Genomic DNA, 18,293 nt, shown 5'->3' with positions numbered 1-18,293 from the left:
GAGGGTTTTCAAAATAAAAACACTGATAATAAAATTCAACAGAGGCGCTTGAATTATTGATGAAACACACAAACATCCTCCAACATGCATTGTGGGTGTTTTAGGGGAATTAAACGGCGATGCGACGGTTGCAAATGGCTTGTTATCAAAGTCATCCCAGCAGCTGCTGCAGCGCGTCATTTCAACGTGAGACAGATTAAATTGTTCTATTAGAGGTAATAGCGTCGTTTCAGAATACATTTCCCACAGGCGTTGGACGATGTGGTTCTCTTTACAGGATGAAACCCGAGGCTGATTTACTGCTCCAAACCTTAAAATATTCACCAAATACAAGCCAGAAATATACAGGTCACTCTTTAGAAACGTGAAGAAAAAGGATTGAAGGATGTTTAATGAAAATAAATTTTGTAGATTTAATTACACATTTCAAATTTTAGTCCAGCCATCATATTGTTTTAATAAGCAGTTATAAAGTTTAACTATTTTCTGATGAACTAAATTCTTGTTTTTTATGAACAGCAATAATCATTTCTGTCATATTCCGATTTATTCTAGAGTTGAATATTGATAGAAATGTTCTAGTTCAGATTTTTAAATTTTATAACAGGACATTTTTTTCTGTCTCCAGTGAAAATCTGCCAGTGAATCTCGTATTTTTTGTCTATATTAAAGAACTACTGGCATATTTATCTTGCTGAAAAGTTGAGTTAGTTTTCTCTTATTTGAAATGTGCTAAAACATTTGACCTGGAATCAAAACAAGATTTCCTGGTTAGATTTTGTTTCTGCAGTGAACAGAAAACTCCTCTGTCGGTCGGTCAGCTTTTTCAGGATTCTTTGTTTTAAACTCAGGATTTTGTCCTCAGTTTGTCAGGAAGCAATCTGGGAAGCGTTCCGGATCTTCCTGGACCGAGTCCCGGCCCAGGAGGAGTACCGGACCTGGGTGTTCACCTGCCAGCATCAGAACCTTTGCATGGACGACCTGGCCCAGAACTTCAGCAGCTCTCAGGAGCATCTGGACCTGGTGGCCAGAGTGAGCGACGCAGATTCACAGCAGCTCCACGAAACTCACTTTTCATCACAACCTGTTTACCTTTAACAGTAAAATGAAACTTTTACAGGATCCACTTTCTCTTTTTCCTTTCAGAGAGTAGAAGAGGCTGAAAGAGACGGGTAGGGGCATCTGAATATTATATTAGATAAGTAGAACTGTGTCCAGGCTTTTACCTGAATTTATCTTATAATATATCTAAAGTATCAAGGATGAGTCTTTATGAGTCTGCTGCTAAATGATTTTTGTATAATAAACACGATTCAGATTTATAGGGAACCAACATCAGTTTGAGTTAAAGAGTGTTTTAAAAATCATTAAGTAGAAAAAGTTACATTTATTGCAACTCAGACTTATGATGGAGAATCAGGACACCGTAGATGAAAAAGTATCATGAAATCTGGCCAACTTTTCCCCAAAACGTTGAGATTTCAAGAATAATATCATATTCTTACAAGAAAAACACTTGAATATTTCCTGCTGTTGAATAATGTAATTATTTATGTAATAATCAGTTACAGGCGACAGAAAAAGGGGGAGGAGTTTCTGTCAGTTACTGGTTGCTATGGTAACCGCCATATTGTTAAAATGCAACAATAAATGTCTGGAGCCTCTTGACTAAACGAAATAAATTCAAAGGATAAACAAACTTCAGATCCACAATATTGGCAAAATGAAACCCTGTTAAATGTGTCATTTTATTTTCTCTGTGCAAATTGTTACATATTCAGAAAAACACCCAAATAAAAATACCACAGTAAAAATAGATGTTTTATTTTCTTGCAGGCTTGTTGCAGCTGAGGAAGAGCCGAGCAGTGGATGTAAGTCCTGCCGTCGGTCACTCATCCATACTCTGTAAATCTGTGGAGTTAAGTCAGTTTTCCTGTGAAAATCTTTAATTTCAGGCACCTGGACTCCTCCTCCCTCTCTGCTTCCAGCAGAAACAGACGAGGTAAATCCATCATCAGAATCCACCGTCGGTTTTCCAGAAATACTGTTTGTATCGTTTTGCTCCCCAGGTTAAAGACCTGATCAAGGAGAGCCAAGAGGAATACATTGTTGAGTTCAGCATCACCGTGTCTGACCCGACATACAGCCAAATGCTTAGCAACCCCGCAGCGCCGCATTACAACAGCGTCACCACGGCACTCAGAGACAAGGTGAGATCACCCGCCTGCAGCAAATGTCAGCACTCCTCCTCCCATCTGTTGTCTTCACCTTTATGCAAACGCCGGCAGCCTGCGGTCGCTTCAGCAGCGGCGCCGGCTCCCCCAGGGAGGCTGGATAACAACACAGGAGGGAAATGCCAGATTTTATTGTACTGTTAGGAGGAAACCTTTCCCCGATTGATTTAACAGCTTTGATTCAACCTTTAGGATCAACTGCAAATAAATTAGTGACTAAGAGCAGAAATCAGGATTATTCACTGCAGAAACAAGAATCTAGTTTCTACAAATGTTTTTAGTGCACTTGAATTATGACAAACATTACAAAAAATTAACTTTTCTGCAATAATAATAATAAATAGTTCCTGAATATAGAAGTACTTAATACTCAAAAAATGTCTCATTATAAGTGAAATTAGTAAATTTTTTATCGGTTTAAGAATTGTTGACTTAAAACAAGCTGATATTTAACTTGCTGAGAAGCTACTTTAACTTTAGTTTTAATAATAACTTTGATTTAGGAAGATAAGATCCTCTTTGAAATCTACAATCTCTTTTTGCAGACGGCAGCACCGTTTATTTCAAACTTTAAACATGAGAAAAACGTTTTGTAATTAGTGAAATAATCTGCCAGTGGAACAATATTAAATAATTATTGAATAAGCTCCTATAACTTGCTTGTAAATTAGTTTAGTCTTATTTCAAGTGTACTAAGATATTTCCACCAGAAAATGGACTAAAATATTCTGTAAACCTTTTTGTTTTTGCAGTGTGAATATCACTCCACCATGAAGAAAACTTAATAAGAAGTAATTTTTTAAATGAATTAGTAAGAAATTAGTTTTTTATTCATGTTTGCTCTAATTCTAATTTACCTGTCGGATGATTGAAAACTTCTCTGCTCTTCTGTCATTTTTCATCTCAGTTTTTTCTTTTCCTGTAGATGGTTCACGTGTTTGAAAAAGTTCCAGGATTCAAAGAAATTCGTGTTCTTGGATTTCGGTGAGTTTAATAAATGTTTTGGAAACTAATCGACTAAAATAAAGAAAATGTGTTTTTAGTTTTTTCTTCTTCGGTTTTGGGGATTCAACTGTCAAATAAATATGATTTAGTTTTGGGGAAAATATGCAGGTTTTCCAACAGTTTATGGTAGAAAATCTGTTGCATAATCTAAATAAATGACCTAACTGATGAATTACTTTACTTTTGTGATTAAGTTCAATGAATTTGAGGGTTTCCTGTCTGAATTTCCTCATATCAGTTTAAATTATATGAAAATGGACCTTTGACAAAGATTTACACAATCACAAATTAACAGCAGTAATTTGGTTTATTAAGAAATCTAAATATTTAGTTTCAAGCTAAATATGGTTTGTAAACTAAATATTTAACATTTTATTTGGAACCAAATATTTAGCTTGATAAGAAAACATTTTTCTTGGTTCTGTGTCGTTCATAAATTTATGAATAATATGGTAAAATATTAATGAAACTGAAACCTATTTATTTTTATCATGCAAGGCTAAATAACCCAAATTATTGTCTTTTATTTTTGACTGTAATTCTACTAATGATTCCTATTTGAAACTTAAAACATTCAGAAGTGAATAAATAACAGAATATAAGGTGTATTGGTATTATATCTTTATAAAAGCTTTGGTTTCTAAAGATATTTCTAACTTGAGACATGCAACAACAGACGTTTAAGTGCTAGGCTAACGCTAGCATGTTTGCTAATGATGTCACTTATGATTATCAGTCCAGCAAAATAATTCTGAAAGCTTGTAAAACAATATTAGGCGGAATTGGCCAAATGATAGCAGCACAATTTGAACATCAACAGAGATTTGGATTGAAATTATTCAGGGATTTAAAAATGTTGGGTTGGTTTTATTAGTCTGTTGTGAGGTAACTGTTGGTAACGGATTTGATTTGGTCGATTAGCTCAGAGGATCTCTCTGTGCGCTACGCTGTGGTCTTCAACGGAGAAACGGAGCTGGATGAAGACTTTGACAGTTTGGAGATGGAAGAGAGGAAAGGGACGAAGGAAGACGTGAATGCCCCGAAACTGAAACGGATCGTCGTCACGGCCTTGAAGACGGAGCCGACGCTGCTGCTGGACTTACAGACTCTCAGCTTTGAGGCTGGTAATCATTTTTACCTGAGTCTCATGATTATGATGTTTGTGAAGCTACACAGTAAAACATTAACAGTTTTGTTTAGTTTAGTCTCAGAGAGAAGAAAATGTTTTCACCATGTTATTCAAAGATTTATAGATGTTAGATTTTCAAATGAAATATTTATTTCACAGGCTACATAATTTAGTTTTCAACTAAATATTCAATTAGGAGGATAAATATTTAGTTCTAAGCTCAATGTTTATGTCTAAGTTAAATATTCATCTTACAAACTAAATGTTTAGTTTAGAAACTAAATATTTATGTATAGTTATAGCTAACTGTATAGTTAAGCCCAAATTAAACATTTATATCATTAACTAAATATTTAGTTCAAATTAAAGGTTTTAGAGTAAGATCAGTATTTAGCTTTCAGAGTAAATATTTGGTGTACAAAATAAATCTTTCTTTTGTTAACTAAACATTTTGCTTATTAAAAATTTGTTGGTATAATATGCTGCCAGCATCACATTTTATTGGAAAATGTTATTTAGCTCCTAATTCAATATTTATCTTGTCAAATAAATGCTTTTCAAAGCATTTTATTTCACAGCAAAATATTTTCCAAGCCACACATTTAATTTTCAAACTAAATATTTAGATTATGTGGAAATTGGTTTGCTGATGAGTGGAAGTGGATTATCAAAATAAAAGCTGGGTTTTGGGGGCTTGTATATAAAATCTGTTCAGTTAAATGTTTAACTTGGAAATGAAATGAATTTAATGATAATTTGTTCCTCTAAATAAACGTGAATATTGCTGAGGTTTTGTCTTTCCATAAGTTGTGGCTTCCAGCTGTGTTTGTTATTTTGCAGTGACCGTGATTTATCCGGTTCTGGACTCCAGGTCCACACCAGAACCAGAAGATGTCAGCCCTCCCACCCAAAGTTTATTCTCCACTGTGGGAGTTTTGGAAAACAAGCTGAGGGATTCAGCTCCCGTCAGACCAAAAACAAACACCTTAGTGCCTTTTGTCCCCACCATCCTCCCAAAGAGCAGCTCTAGCTTTACTGACGGGACTCCTTCAATGGCAGCTGCAGAAGAAAAGCCCACAGAGGAGGAAGAGGAGGGAATAGAGGAAGAGGAGGCTCCACCGGGTGATGGTGAAGATGGAGGTGAGTGGGACTCTGAGGTGACAGACGATGACTCTTCTTCCGGTGAATCCAGCTCATAAAGCAGAATGTCAAGGAGAGCCAAGTTTAAAAATTTAAAGCTTTATTGATTCACCACACATTAAACTGAGGTCTAGACTCCATTTAGAGCCACTGACAGGTAATGAGAAGAGCTCTGGAAATGAAAACCGCACTCAGCTGTCGTTGTGTTGGCTGCAGATCTGCAGTTAAATAAAAACATCCAAACATAAAGGAGGAAAACCAGCAAAGTTTCTACAAGTTTCTACACCTGGTTAAATGAATCGTGTTTGTAAAATTATTAGTATTTAAACCTCAGACCTACAAGAACTCAACTTTTATTAATTATCTGAGGCTAAATGTTTCTTTCCCAACTTCTCTTGGTGGGTTTTAGTTGGTGCCCATTTGCTTTTGGACTGTAATGGTGAAATTTTAACATGGTTTTTACTCAGAAAATGGTTACATGAACAGGTTTTAGCTGATTTAATTCACACCATTTTAATGTTTAGTCCATTTTAATCAAACTCCAGTTTGTTTGTCCAGAAAGTCCGATTTGATTAAAACTAAAAAGAAAGTGAATCTGGTCCATTTTAACGGCTCGTTGAAGTGAAATCTGGTTCAGTTTGAATGTATATGTGAACTGGGGACCTCTACAGAAGCAGGAAGTGGGCTGCAGCGCAGTGCATTGTGGGTAAATACAACCAAAAAAACCCCGCTAGGCTAGCGCTAGCAAGACAAATGACTTGTGGACAAAAGAGAAATCCTACAAACACTAAAATCTGATGCTGCTCCATTTTTGTTTACATTTTTATGAAGAAAGAAGATGCACTCAGTGTTTTCTCTCTTTCATGTTGTTTTCTTCAGTGGTTCTTGATGCAGCGCCCCCACAGGCGAGGAGCGGAACAGATTTTAAAGGATTTGATTGGTTTGGCTCAGTCTGGGAGAAAAAGAACCACAGCATCTGAAACTGCAACAAATGTTGCAGTTTTGGTCCCAAATCTACCTGCACTGGACCATCAGCTGTGAAAATACCCCAAAATGTAAATAAATATAAACTCTCCTGAAGGAACAGGGCTGGATGCAGAACAAGGATCCTTTGGTTTAACTTCCCTAAACAAACAACAATAAGACAGATTTATGGACAAGTTTCTTCCTCAGGCTGTTTGGTGCCTCCCACTGTGAGCCTCACAGTTTCCACCACATAAAAACACTTTAATCCTTCAGGCAGGATGCAACAACACAGCAAATGATTGCTCACATTACACAGGCAATGAAACATAAATAGGACACAAATTATGTGAAATTTAAGACCAGTGATGGAAAATCTGAAGACTTTAAAAACAATCAGATGAATATTTTATGACTTTTTCAGATGCTGCTGAATCTCCAAGTGATCAAAACAAAGACAGTTTTTGTAATAACTTTATTATTTGTAGTATTTCAGTGGGACTAAAATGACTTTAGGTTTTTACTGGGACCACTTTTAAAATTTTATGGTCTCATATCTTCCTCCTGCTCCTGAACATCCGACAGAAATCAAGTCAGATGTTTCAGTCACCGTGTCAGGAAGGGACACACAAACTGAAGAGTTTGTAAAAAATAATCTTATACAGTTACAGCATCTAAATGCAACCTTGATTGACCCAGGAAATAGAAATGACAGCATGATTAGACTTGGTGTTGTCACTTTACCCTTGGACAAGCTGCAGCAGCAGGGGGCCGTCCGGCCGGCCGGCCTCTGGTCCGGTCATCACCAAGTCACGCTGCGCTGCACAGACGCATTTCACTAAGTCACAGCAACATTTTCCCACCTTGACGGCTGAGACCCAAACTTTAGAGAAATGGGTGAAAAACCTCTGGTGCATCTACAGATGTCATATTTAATAAAAATGGTTTATTTATAAAACTTTAATATTCTGCAGTATTTAAAATAAAAAGAATAGTTTGTCATGTTTGATAAATAAGCTGCCAGAGTTGTGAAATTTAATGCTTAGGAATAATTTATATTAAAACTAATTTATATTAATATATTAATATAAATCATTAATATAAATATTAATATATTAGGAGACGTTTAAAAAAGCACAGAAGCAGCTACAGCTGTGGCCAGAAATGAACACACAGTTAGAAACAAAATATCAAATATTGATGAACCTTTAAAACTGTTGCATCTGAAAATGTGAAAACAAACAAACTGTCTTCAGTTTCTTGAATGTTTTCCTCATAATCTTCCACACAAACAGTTTCAGTCACTAATCCTCTGCCTGAGAAATGTTTGAAAAACGTCTCTCTGTTTAAACCCCAGAACCAGAATCACTTCTGCTAACATGTTCTCCGCCTGCGTTGAAGCACCGATAAAGAAGTTTATTGTGTATCCAGAAGGCAGCAGTTTAAATCTACTGTCCTGTGTGATTTCTGAGCAAAGTCAGAAACAAAGTTAGCAAAACACAACAGTTACAAAACTGGAACTGAGTAAAACAACAAACTGTACATGTAGGTACGTGATCACAAATTGATATAGTATGTTGACTGGCCAACTCAACGTTTACACTCACATGAAAATGGCTGCAAACAGTTATACAACCATACATCTTTGAAAAGCAGAAGTTTAGCCTCCTGCACAACCAACAAAAACACAGTAAATGGTTTCTGGACGGTAAGTCAACAACAAAACACTTGTCTTTTCCAACAGCCATTGTACAGCGCATACAGTGGTAAAACCAGCTGACCAAATGAGCTGGAATTAGGCTGGGGTTGCTAGGTAACGGACTGGGCTTAGTTGGGGTTGCTAGGTAACGGACTGGGCTTAGTTGGGGTTGCTAGGTAACGGACTGGGCTTAGTTGGGGTTGCTAGGTAACGGACTGACTGGGCTTAGTTGGGGTTGCTAGGTAACGGACTGGGCTTAGTTGGGGTTGCTAGGTAACGGACTGGGCTTAGTTGGGGTTGCTAGGTAACGGACTGGGCTTAGTTGGGGTTGCTAGGTAACGGACGGACTGGGCTTAGTTGGGGTTGCTAGGTAACGGACGGACTGGGCTTAGTTGGGGTTGCTAGGTAACGGACTGGGCTTAGTTGGGGTTGCTAGGTAACGGACTGGGCTTAGTTGGGGTTGCTAGGTAACTGTGTTGTGCCATTCGAATGTGGCTCAACACCAAAAAAACCTTATTGCCAAAAATATGTTGGTGGTTTTTGTAGAGCCTTGGTGTCGGTTTCAGAAGAAGTAGAAACTCAAATGGGAGTAAAAAATGTAACTAAAGTGTTTTTGAATATAGAAATGTAAATGTGATCCTTCTGCTGTTTTGTTTCTTTTCACCAGATCTGGAGCTGGTGGGAAGTTCGAGCTCCAGGCCTGAAGGAGATCAAACTGCTGAGGAGAACTTGGATCCAGCCACCGGTCCCGCTGACCCGGTTTCCACCAGATCATCTGCTGAGGACGCCGTCCAGGGCAGCGAACCTGGATCAGACCTGGACCCAGAGGACGGAGGGGAAGGTCCATCAGATCTGACCCCGGTCACCCAAACCGCTGCTGGAGATCATTCACACACCGCAGACGGAGCCACAGAGCAACAGGAAGAGGAGAGCGGCAGCGGATTTGCGTCAGAATCTGATGAAGGTCCGTACGGATCTACAGCCGCGCCTGCCATGAGACAAGGCCGCACACCCGTGATGACCGCTGTGGAGAAGAGCAAAGAGTTGGTGGTTTTCTTTAGCTTGAGGGTCACTAACATGATGTTTACTGACGACCTGTTCAACAAGAGCTCCCCAGAGTATAAGTCACTGGAGAATACCTTTCTGGAACTGGTAGGTACTCGAGCTTTTGTGATGGATGTAATGCTTCTGCACGCTTCACTGTCCTACCTGATACTATGAGACCAGGCTAAACTGTAATAAATACCACGGAAATAATAAATATGGAAATATGGCCGTGCTAAGAAAAAAATTTAAATTTGAAAAGTTTTTATTATCACAAATAATAATAATAATAATGGCAATATCATTCATACGTCTTTATTTTTGAAATATTCTGACTTTTTATTGTATTTTATTCTCATTGTTTTGACTTCATATTTTGACAAATAACTTCATTCTTATATCATTCTGACTTTATTCAATATGATTTTATTTTTGAAATATTTTGACTTCATTCTTACATTATTATGACTTTATTCTAATTATTCTGCCTCTCGCTGCATCTTAAATAAAAACGTTGCCGTTGTAGAAACAGGAGCAGACAGGAGTTCTGTTTGCTCTGCAGTAACTCACAGTTTAGACCCTGAGAAGAGAATAAATTATATTTGTTTTGTAAAAGTGGGAGATGTCTTCAAACCTGCAGTATGCTAACGCTTTTGTTCCAGAGGAGCCGCCGTGTTGACGCTGTGGAAACACTTGTGGTGAAATTGTTCTGTTTCACTTAGACTCAGCACTTTGGGTCCAGAAAGCAGCCAAACCCTGGAGCTTCCAGTAAATCTGGGCCGGGGAGACAGACAACGTTAGCCTCCATCCCGGTATCGTTTCACCTGCTTCCATGTTGGAGCTTCTCCTCCTCAGTTTGTTCACTAACAACGTGAAAAATGCAGTTTGTAAAACCAGATCTGATCTTCTAACATTCTCACATTCCAAACTGAAAGAGATTATTCTTTTCTGTACTTCTCCTCTTTATGCTTTTTGCCTTAATCTTTTGAGTCACACTGCAGTTTGTTTTTTTAATCTGTCCTGAAAATATTTCACTAACATTCACTTTGTGCTGCTGGTTTTCTTGTCTGTATTTATGTTCCTTTCTTTAAAAAAAACACACATTCTTGTCAAATCTGTTTGTATTTTCCTTTTGTGTGTGATTTGTTTGAAATGATGTAAGTGGATATGAGAGGAAATTCACAGGTTGCAAAGCCAAACAGGATAAATCCAGTCTGCAGGACTTTTACATAACTGAAAGTCTGCAACACTCAAATCGTTGCTCAGCTGTGAACAGACGTTTCTGTTTTTCAGTTTGAGCTGTTAGAGTTTGGTTTTTGACAGCTTTGTTAGATATTTTTACTTTCTGAGTTTCTAAGCAGGTAATTTTAAAGTTATTATGTAGCACACATTGTTAGGAGGGAAGATAAATGAGTTAACCTGAAAGAGGCTTCGCCTGGTTGCAAACAGGCTCAGTGTATTTATGTAAACACTCTGAAAGTAAGAGACCTGATGGACAGCAGAAGATTGAACTTAAAAGGGAAAAGTTTTAGGAAACGGGTTTGTTCTGTTGTTGCTGAGCCACTGAAGGTCACTGAAGGTCACTGAAGGTCACTGAAGGTCAGTGTGTTCAATGTTTGACCTCGAAACAAACCGGTGGAATATTCATCTCCACTGCGTCACAGTGCAGGATATTAACTGATCAATACAAACACAACTTCAGCTGTAAACTCTAACAAAATGCCTGAATGGTGCCAGTTCTGCTATCAGATGTGGAAAGAAAATGAAGAAGTGAAAAACGTCTCAATTACTGAAGGGAAAAGTTTGTTTTTCTCACAGTGAGATTAAACCTGGTTGGATCCCTGGTTCTGTGCAACCTGCATTTCTCAGTTTGGTCTCATAAAACAGATTTTAGAGGCTGATTCACTGAAACTTTTACTTTCCAAAACTTTCCAGGACTTTTTTGCCAAAACTTGTTGGCTATTTTTTGATAACTTCTCTCCGTCTTTCAGCGCTTACTGGTCTGGAACTTCCCTGGATTTTCTTTGACATTTTCCCAGAAAATACTGGGAAGTTCTTTGGAAACCTACTTTTTAAAACACATTTTATAAACTTCTATTTTATTCTACTGGCCATTTTTGCAGAACTTCTTGGTTATTTTCCTGCACTTGGTGGTTATCATAAAGATTTTTTTAAATGAAAGTCATATTTTTCAGGACATTAACAGTTATTTTCTCAAAACGTACTTGTTACTTTCCTGGATTTTCCTTGGCGTATTTTACGAACCTTCTTAGTTGTAGCATCTGTTAAAAACCTAAATGCAATTTTAACATCTTAACATTTAATTTTAACGTGATCTAAATTCGATTGGAGTTTATCTTAATGCAACATGGCTTCACATTTATGATGTTACATTATTTGCATGTCTGATGTCATAAATATAAATCAGTTTGGTTTAGGATAATAAGTGAATGATCTTTTCAGGATGTTTTGCTGTTTCATGCTTTTGTTAGTTAGTTTATGCATGCAGGTCAGGAGACCTTCTCCTGGTTTAGTCTTTGGTTTCTCATCAGCTCCTGCATCACACACTTTATGCTAATGCTAGTTTCAATCTCCTTAGTGTGATGACGTTCCTATCTGCAGGCATTATAACTGAATGTACCACAGGAAATGCAATAAAAACACTTTGAGTTTTCAAACATCAGTTATTATTCTTATTTTTATGAAACTGTATTTAAAACTTGGCATTAGGGTTTGGTATGTTAGCATACATGGATGTTTAATATGAGCAGATGAAATGTAGGATAAACGGTGGACTGTCACAGACGTGTTGAGTGGATTGGATTGGTTTCTGTTGTCAGGGTAACTTGTATTGAAAGAAAAGCTGAAATCGATGTTTAGCTGGTAAAAGCAACACTCCATCTCCAATTTTTAGTGGTTGCTCAAACCTTGGACTTTGCTTGTTAACTGATTTCCTGGCAAAACTAGATTTCAGATGTTTGATCCGGTAAGTATTTACCGCTCTGAGTATATTTTCCAATATATTCTGCGTTTCTGTTACAAATGTGCACAAAACTTTGTTTATATTCTGCTGATAATTTTCTAATTGCTGTTTCTTCATTAAGTAAGAAACACAATTAAAATCTCATTTGAGTAAGTTAACGTGATGCGTTGTTAAAAACACTTCCTGTTGTCTCTTCTTTGTGGTTTCCACCAGTAGTAACATCCGGTTGTTGATCACATGACTGGTGTGATGTGGAAGTGTTTCAGTCGCAGTTTTGAGAATCAAAGTAATTTTATTACAGCAGGAAAACCACCTCAGCAAAACGTTTTATTGAAAAACTTTTTTCATGAACTAATTAATTTCCGTAATTCCAATTTTAAGGTCAATGGGAACGCAGATATATTCTCCTTTAAATGGGCGACTTGTTATTTCTCTTAAATGATCCGACCTGGTTTCATCAGGAGTCATGGTGACCTGATTCATGTTAATGGTTATCATGTTAATGAGCCCATTTAAACAGACACTGAATGCTCTGACTGTGTGTTTGGATGTTCTACTGGGATTACTCCTGTACCTACTGGGATTACTCCTGTACCTACTGGGATTACTCCTGTACCTACTGGGATTACTCCTGTACCTACTGGGATTACTCCTGTACCTACTGGGATTACTCCTGTACCTACTGGGATTACTCCTGTACCTACTGGGATTACTCCTGTACCTACTGGGATTACTCCTGTACCTACTGGGATTACTCCTGTACCTACTGGTTTGTGAAGCAACCAAAACAAATTGGACATGGAGTTCAGAAAGTGTTTGTTTCTTTATATTGAATGAAAATGAACTTGGTAAGCTGGTTAATATTCATTGTGACTCTCCAGTGCCGTCTGCACCAGTCTGTTGGTTTTAACAGAACCAGTAGATACAAGCGTAACTTTTGATGAAACTTCAGGTTTTGGATGTAGAAGTTCTGTGGTTTGCAGTAGAGAGATCCTTTACAAATGATTGTGTTTGAACTGTTTCCATGTGCAGCTGCAGCGCGGTCAGAGCAGTGAAGCGTTGGCAGGTGAGGGTTTGCTGTCACCTGTCCTGATCAGAGCTCCTTATCGCTCCGTATCGCTCCGTATCGCTCCTTATCGCTCCTTATCGCTCCATATCGCTCCGTATCGCTCCTTATCGCTCCTTATCGCTCCTTATCGCTCCGTATCGCTCTGACCTGCTGCAGCAGCGAATCTCTTCCCCGCTTCATCTGAGCTCAGCTTGGATCCGTTCAGATCGACGACGCTGATTGAGCGCCGTTTCTTTAGCTGTCTGACTTCCTGCATCACTTCCTTCATAGTTTGACTTTCCACACTGCAAAAACACAAAATCTGACCAAATATTCTCTTGGTCGAGTTTCTAGTGCAAATATTTTATTACACTTGAAATGAGACATAAATAATTTACAAGTGACCTTTTAGTAAGATATGAAATCTGAGGGCCTTAATATTGATTAAAAAGTTAGATTTTGGCAGATTATTTCACTTTTTCATGCTATAAGTGAAATAATCTGCCAGAAGTTTTTCATCAATATTAAGGAATTAATTACTTAAAACAAGTTTTTATGTCTTACTGAAAAGTTACTTGTAAGTTAGTTTTATTTCAATAACTAATATGTTTGTACTAGAAACTAGACTAAAAATACTTGGTTAATTTTTGTGTTTTTACAGTGCAGGCATTTAAAAACTATTCCGATAACTTTTTCATATTTTATCACAAACTTTCATGTATATTTTTGGAATTTGTTTTTTTTTTTGTTTTATTATAAAAATCTAAAAATTGTGTCATACATTTTTATTCCTCCCCCTTTACTCTGACACTCCTGGATAAAATCCATTAACCTCAACTGCCTTTAAAAGTTTCCAACAGAACCATCAAACTGATGCAGACATGAGGGTCCAACTGAACCAGGCAGCTCCAAACATTTTCATCAAGTCTGAAAAAATAAAACATCGTTTTTTATCTCCTCCACATTAAACTAAGCATGCAATACTTTAATTAAACTAAGGATTGGGTTTGTTCCTGGAAAAGGATGCGTAAATTATTCTAGATCCAAAACTTTAAAAGGTTCTGCAGGTTTGCATTATTAAAACACAATGCAGTCGTTTCTGAACAGTCAGAAACGGATTCGGGTCGATTTTTCTTTTTGTTTCTTGCTGTATTCAGCCAAGTTTATTAAATGAATTGAAACAGAAATGAGTTCAGTAAGTTTTGCTTTTGAGCAACAGAAACTGTCCTGAAAAAGGAGGTTTGTGATGTAGCCAGTATTTTTTATTTGTTTCACTTTGAGATCATTTTGAACACCTGAGTCTCGGAGTCAAAGTCGTTTGTTGAAATGAAGTTTGGGGCCGCACACAGTCAGTCCATGGGCTGCCAATGGCCCCTGAGCCACACGTTGGAAACCCCTGATCTGAACAAGAAGAGCATTAATCAGAGAAGCAGCCAAGAGGCAACTCTGGAGGAGCTGCAGAGAACCAGAGCTCAGCTGGCTAGCTAACTAGCGGGCAGATGAAACCCAATCCGTCAATCTAAACTTTGGGGCCCAACGTTTCCCATTGAAAACTGTCCCGTGTTGGTCTAATCCCAAAACTAATCCCTGAAGTTTGAAGGCAGATGAACGGTTCTGTAAGTCACAGAACGTCAAAGTTCTGTTCAAATATATTTAAAGTTTAGGATAAATTAGAGTCAGAAGTAACTTTGGATGTTTGAAGCAGCAACTTTAAATGATTCCATTAGAGTTTGATACATTTAGAATGTAATTTAGTTAATCCAGGTGGATTTAGACAGTGATGGTTCTGTGTGCAGCGCCAAAGTTCTGCAGTTAAGCAGAACTTTTAATCACAATAATAATAAAAAGAAAAACCAAATAAAGGAGAAGCATGAATAGTTGAGTCAAATGGGGAAAAATGTATCTTTAATAAAAAGGTCTGCATGCTTCTGTACAATAAAATATTGAAAAAAGTGTTAACTTGTAAAAACAAACTGGTTTAAAGAAGAAGAAGATTCTTCACATAAAAACATCGACCGGTCCAAAAATCCAAACCGGTTCCTTTAAAAACGTGAACAAAACTTTGTAAATATTCCACTAATGTAAAAAAACTGTTTTTTAATTTCATTAGTTTCCATGAAATAAAAATGAAAATCTGGTGTGAATAAGTTTCAGGCGTTTAGCCGTTGAAAACACGGCGCCGCCGCCGCCTGTCGTCTTCTTCGTTGGTTTCCTCCAGTTGTTGATCATGTGACTCAGGATGTGAAAACGTGTTTCCATTGCAGTTTTATGAAATAAATTCATTTTGATTTTGAAACGACTCATCGGCAAAACATTTTACTGAAAAACAAGTTTCTTCAAAATTAAGGAGTTTCTATGAAGCAAATTTATTCTAGAAATGTGAAATAGTTTAATTATGTAATCGGTGTCAATGATTGATCAGTTCCTGTCTTATTCAGCATCATTTCAGAAAGTATTCACACCCCTCTCTCCATAAATGACGGTTTTTCTTGGCCAAACTAAAATGTTTATAATAAAAGTTAATATTTGAAACCTGTTTTGTTCAGTTCCTGACTTTAACTGTTAATGTTACTGGAAGTATTGACCTCTGGTAACTGGTTAAGGTTTTTCTTTCTGCTGGTTGCTTTAAACCTTCAGTTCACTGAGTGACTCTGCAAACCTGGCAGGATAAATGTAGGACAGTATCACTGTGGATTAGTTTTCTGTTTCAGACGGTTTACTTGCAGTAAACATTCTTCTTATTAAACTCTTTTATCCATTCAGTTTTTCTATTTTCCAGGATTAGCGTTTTTGTGCTTTGAAACCAAAACTCCAATTTTGTTCTGCATCTAATTGTACAATCAGTGACAGAAAAGCCGTCCTTTCATGCTCACATTAAAATTTAATTACAAACTATTCATAGGATTCACTCTTATATGTGACCTGAATAATAAAACTTGAGCGCTGTCACTAACGGAGGATAATTAAGTGTTTTTTTGTCAACTCCATACAAAAACAAATTCAGTTTTGTTTATTGACATTTTCATAGATAAAGTAAAACTTCATGTCTCCCTGCAGCAGATAGATTTTTCAGCTCTAATCTTCTTGTAATTAAGATCTGAGACGCAGCAGCTGATGAATCTTCCCTCTCTGTCTCTGTGCAGCTTCTGCCATATTTACAGTCCAACCTGACTGGGTTCAAGCAGCTGGAGATCCTCAACTTCAGGAATGGGAGTGTTGTGGTGAACAGCAGGATGAAACTGGACAAGCCGGTTCCCAACAACGTCACCGAAGCCGTGCGCTGTGTGCTGGAGGACTTGTGCAGCGCCGCGTCTAATCGGCTTGACATCGAGATCGACAGTCGCTCTCTGGAGGTCGAACCAGGTGAGGAGTTCTGAAGTCTTGGCTTTTATTCTGTTATTTTTCCACTTGTTTTGGTGCCTGAGAAAGAATATCCACATTTACTTTTCAATTTTCAGGGTGAAATTAGCAACAGGAAGCTTCAGGTTTCTGTCTGCCACAAACAGACTCTGTAGTTTGTTGCTTTTGTCACAGTGATGTACAAAGAGATTATTTTACTTATAATAAGACATTTCCCCACGTTATACGTGAAATAATCTGAATAGTTGACTTAAAACAAGCTAAAAAGTTACTTGTGTCCAGAAATATTTGGTACAATTTTGTGTTTTTACAGTGTTGGAAAATGTTTATGTTGATCTGGACTTTTCAGTGTCAAAAGTGACAGTTTAGTAAATAAATAAAATATTAAAATAAAATGATTAAAACACTGCAAAAAAAAAAAAAAGAAAACAAGATTTTCTCACGTTAAGTGAAATAATCTGCCAATGAAATAAATGTTTTTTAAAATTAATATTAAGGAATTATTGACTCTAAACAAACTCCTATACGTTGCTGAAGTTACTTTTGAGTGAATTTGTCTTTAATCAAGTGTAATATGTTATTTGCACTGTAAGCTAAACCAACATACTTGGTAATATTTAGTATTTTTTTCAGTGTTTGGCGTCTCGAAACCAAAGATTTGCTTTAAAAGGCGTCAGAGTGAAAAGGATCAATGATTTTGTTTCTCATCTGTTTGTGAATTTCTTTATTCTGAGATCTTTGAGCCTACTTCGTGTTGCCAGACGGGTTCTGTCCAGCTGAATCTTGACTCTGTAGAGGTTAGCTCGATGGAATCAGAACGCTGGCAGCTCTCCTCCTCGTTAATGCTGACCGGCGCCTCTCTGCTCCTGCCCCGCTGGCCTCAGCTGACCAGGCAGATCCGTGTAAGTTCCTGGCCTGCAACGAGTTTTCTCGCTGCGTGGTGAACAGCTGGAGCGGCGAGGCCGAGTGCCTGTGTGACCCCGGCTACAGCGCGGTGGACGGCCGGCCCTGCCAGGACGCCTGCTCCCTGCAGCCGGACTTCTGCCTGAACGGAGGCGCCTGTGAGATAATCCCCGGCCACGGAGTCACCTGCAGGTACGCACAGCCCAGGGGTGCTCAAAGAGCGGGGCCCGGGCCGTTTGTGGCCCCCAACTGCAGCTCAAGAACGATGCACATTCAACGTCTTTGAATAGAAAACGTTCCGTTTTTAGAACCACGTTTATGTCGAGATCTTTCTGCTCATAACTTATTAAACTTACATAAATATAACAAGTGTGTTGAAAGAAAGTTTCTTTTTCTAATAACAGAATAAATTTGTTTATTAAAGCCCCCAAAATGAGAAAACTAGATAAATGATTTTGCACATTTTTGCACTTAAACTGTAGTCATTTCCAAAAACATTCCAAAAAAACCAACTTTAATTGGTTGATTTTAGTTTTAATCTTTTTGTTTTTTACTGTCGTGTATATTTTACTGGACTCCTCTGAGGAACATTATGCTGGACTGATCATAATATATTATTTCTATCAAAGCCGTTTTAGGGTCATTGTATAAAAAAAGTAAATTTCCATCAAAACTTTTGACTTTTAAACTCATAAATTTCCGATAGGGATTCTAAATAAAAGACTTTATGTGATTGGTGTCCATGTTAGTGTTATAAACATGAAGGAGTCTTCATGTTGTCATAA

The 18,293-nt window shown here is 37.6% G+C and overlaps 1 protein-coding gene across 4 annotated transcripts in view; it reads left to right on the top strand.

Annotated features, from left to right (window-relative positions):
* The window catches only part of impg1b (interphotoreceptor matrix proteoglycan 1b), a 35,755-nt gene that overhangs the window by 9,836 nt on the left and 7,626 nt on the right, over nt 1-18,293 (top strand). For 3 of the 4 annotated variants that reach the window (XM_044142425.1, XM_044142428.1, XM_044142426.1), the window contains exons 3-14: nt 866-1,032; nt 1,147-1,172; nt 1,837-1,871; nt 1,956-2,002; nt 2,070-2,210; nt 3,160-3,218; nt 4,161-4,363; nt 5,209-5,508; nt 8,838-9,322; nt 9,937-10,026; nt 16,389-16,608; nt 17,490-17,700. In XM_044142425.1, coding sequence (XP_043998360.1) covers nt 866-1,032; nt 1,147-1,172; nt 1,837-1,871; nt 1,956-2,002; nt 2,070-2,210; nt 3,160-3,218; nt 4,161-4,363; nt 5,209-5,508; nt 8,838-9,322; nt 9,937-10,026; nt 16,389-16,608; nt 17,490-17,700 — 1,984 coding nt within the window. The remainder of the gene's footprint in view (nt 1-865; nt 1,033-1,146; nt 1,173-1,836; nt 1,872-1,955; nt 2,003-2,069; nt 2,211-3,159; nt 3,219-4,160; nt 4,364-5,208; nt 5,509-8,837; nt 9,323-9,936; nt 10,027-16,388; nt 16,609-17,489; nt 17,701-18,293) is intronic. The other variant, XM_044142427.1, reaches the window with a different exon arrangement.

Source organism: Gambusia affinis, linkage group LG16 (genome assembly GCF_019740435.1).
Source record: "Gambusia affinis linkage group LG16, SWU_Gaff_1.0, whole genome shotgun sequence".
Taxonomy (NCBI): Eukaryota; Metazoa; Chordata; class Actinopteri; order Cyprinodontiformes; family Poeciliidae; genus Gambusia; species Gambusia affinis.
The sequence above is the reverse complement of the archived record's forward strand: the minus strand, read 5'-3'. Positions and strand labels throughout refer to the sequence as shown.